Raw genomic sequence first — 1839 nt, 5'->3', positions numbered from 1 at the left:
CTAATAATAAAAAATTGCGTTATTCGAAAATAAATAATGTCTCCGCGATTCTGTCATCGCATGCCGTAGCTCGTTTTTATGTCCTGCACCATCGTTTGGCCGTTGGCGATCGATTCGTAGACGTCCTTCAGTTCACGAATGCGTATCTTTCGTTCGCTCGAAAACACATCTCGTTGGATACGTTCGTCGATGCTCTTGCAAGCTCGATCGAGGTGAACCAGGACGTCGTGTTCCAAATCTTTCAGTCCCATTTTGTTCAGCGTTTCGTTCAGCCAGCGCAGATCGGTCCTGAACCTTCGTATGGATCTTTTCACATCTTCCAGCTGGGAAACGGAAAAGTAATTAAACAAATTATAAGTTAGTTTCTCAAGGCTATCGTCTCAGGCGCAGAGGGTGACGGGAGATAGATAAAATATGTCTTTACTCACCTCTTTGTGAACGGAAACTATGTCTGCCGGCAGGTTTCTTTTGCTTTCGTCCTTCTCTGATCTCGGTGACTTCTCATATCTTGAGCGACGGTCGGCAACCTTTCGATCGAAGCTTTTGCGGTCATTTTGACGAATAGTCTGCGACGTTAAAGAATGCTTCTCGGGGAGAATGCTGCGACTGAGATTGTATTTTTTTCGTTGTTTCATTGAGGGCGGCAGACGGGTTTTTTCGAAAGTCAGGATAGGGTCGGATTAAAAAAATAACCGTTTTCTCCCGTTCGCAAAAACGTGTCTGCCGCCATCTACTTTATTTACGTTTCTCGCCAAAGTATTGCGCATATAAGCAGAAGCGAAGAAGTTGACCTGCGATTGGGAGTTCACCTGTGCATGGGAAGGATGGCCGATTTCGAAAACGGACTATGTGGCTACTTCGGAAACTTCGGCATGTGCGTGTTCACATACTTCCTGCCGTGTTACACGCAAGGAAAACTCGCGGAATCACTAGGAGACGACTGCCTTCTCTGCGGTCTGGCTCTCATGGTACCGCTGGTGAACATTTTCGCTCGTATGATCACTCGGCAGAACGTCAGGGAAAACAAAGGGATCGAAGGGAGTGGAATAGGCGATCTCTTTGCCGTGTGTTGCTGTGGTTTCTGCTCTCTGGTCCAGGAAGCAAGGGAGATGCAGATTCAGACACCGCTCGGAGCCGGAGAATCGATGGGGCGTGCATAGGTGTTTGCAAATAAATAAAAATCATTAAAAAAATATATACTTGTAAAACTTTCTTTTATTACATTCGTCAAAAATAAACATTTTCCACGTACCACAATTTTCCAACTTGTATACGAAACTTTTTTTTAATTCTCGACATTAACATAACGTCGAGACGAGTGCGGAGTATCGCAGACAGGATGACCGCCAAAGCATTCGAGGGGAACGTGCATCGGCGTCGCATGGTCTTCGAGATCAACGAACGCTGCTTCGAAGTCGTGGACGACGTCGCGAGTGACGTGTGTCCTTCGAAGAAAGCGGACGACTACGACGTGAAGATAGAAGTGCATCCCGGCTGCCAACTTTCGAGGGCCCAGTTCCTCGTCGAGACGAACGCCTCTCGCAGTCTTTGGAGATTCGACAAGGTCGCCGTGAAGCTGAACGTAAACACGTCCGAGCCGTTTCTGTACGGTTGGCGGTTGATGGTGCTGGACGAGAACTCGAGCCCTGACCCCCGCCTTCTGCAGGAAGGTGCCTGTCACGTGGGCGGGCGTGGCCGACGTCACGCGTCGAAAGGTCACCGCAGAGGAGACTGTCGACAAAGGCGTGAGGACGGCGTGGAAGGACGACTATCACGGAGCGTTGACCAACGACGCGAGGTGCGACGAGGCTCGTCCGGACATGATGGGCAAGACGAAGA

General features: G+C 49.2%; 1 protein-coding gene across 1 annotated transcript; it reads left to right on the top strand.

The window, feature by feature from the left end:
- The first annotated feature begins 824 nt into the window (after positions 1-824).
- LOC117121423 (cell number regulator 2-like) lies at positions 825-1160 on the top strand. The gene has a single exon (XM_033266632.1). It carries the CDS (start codon positions 825-827, stop codon positions 1158-1160), a length of 336 nt encoding a protein of 111 aa, XP_033122523.1.
- The last annotated feature ends 679 nt before the right edge of the window (positions 1161-1839 follow it).

The sequence above is a fragment of the Anneissia japonica genome, unplaced genomic scaffold (genome assembly GCF_011630105.1).
Source record: "Anneissia japonica isolate Jap-2015-1 unplaced genomic scaffold, ASM1163010v1 scaffold1064_len127064_cov160, whole genome shotgun sequence".
Lineage (NCBI taxonomy): Eukaryota > Metazoa > Echinodermata > Crinoidea > Comatulida > Comatulidae > Anneissia > Anneissia japonica.
This window is presented reverse-complemented; position numbering and strand designations above follow the sequence as displayed.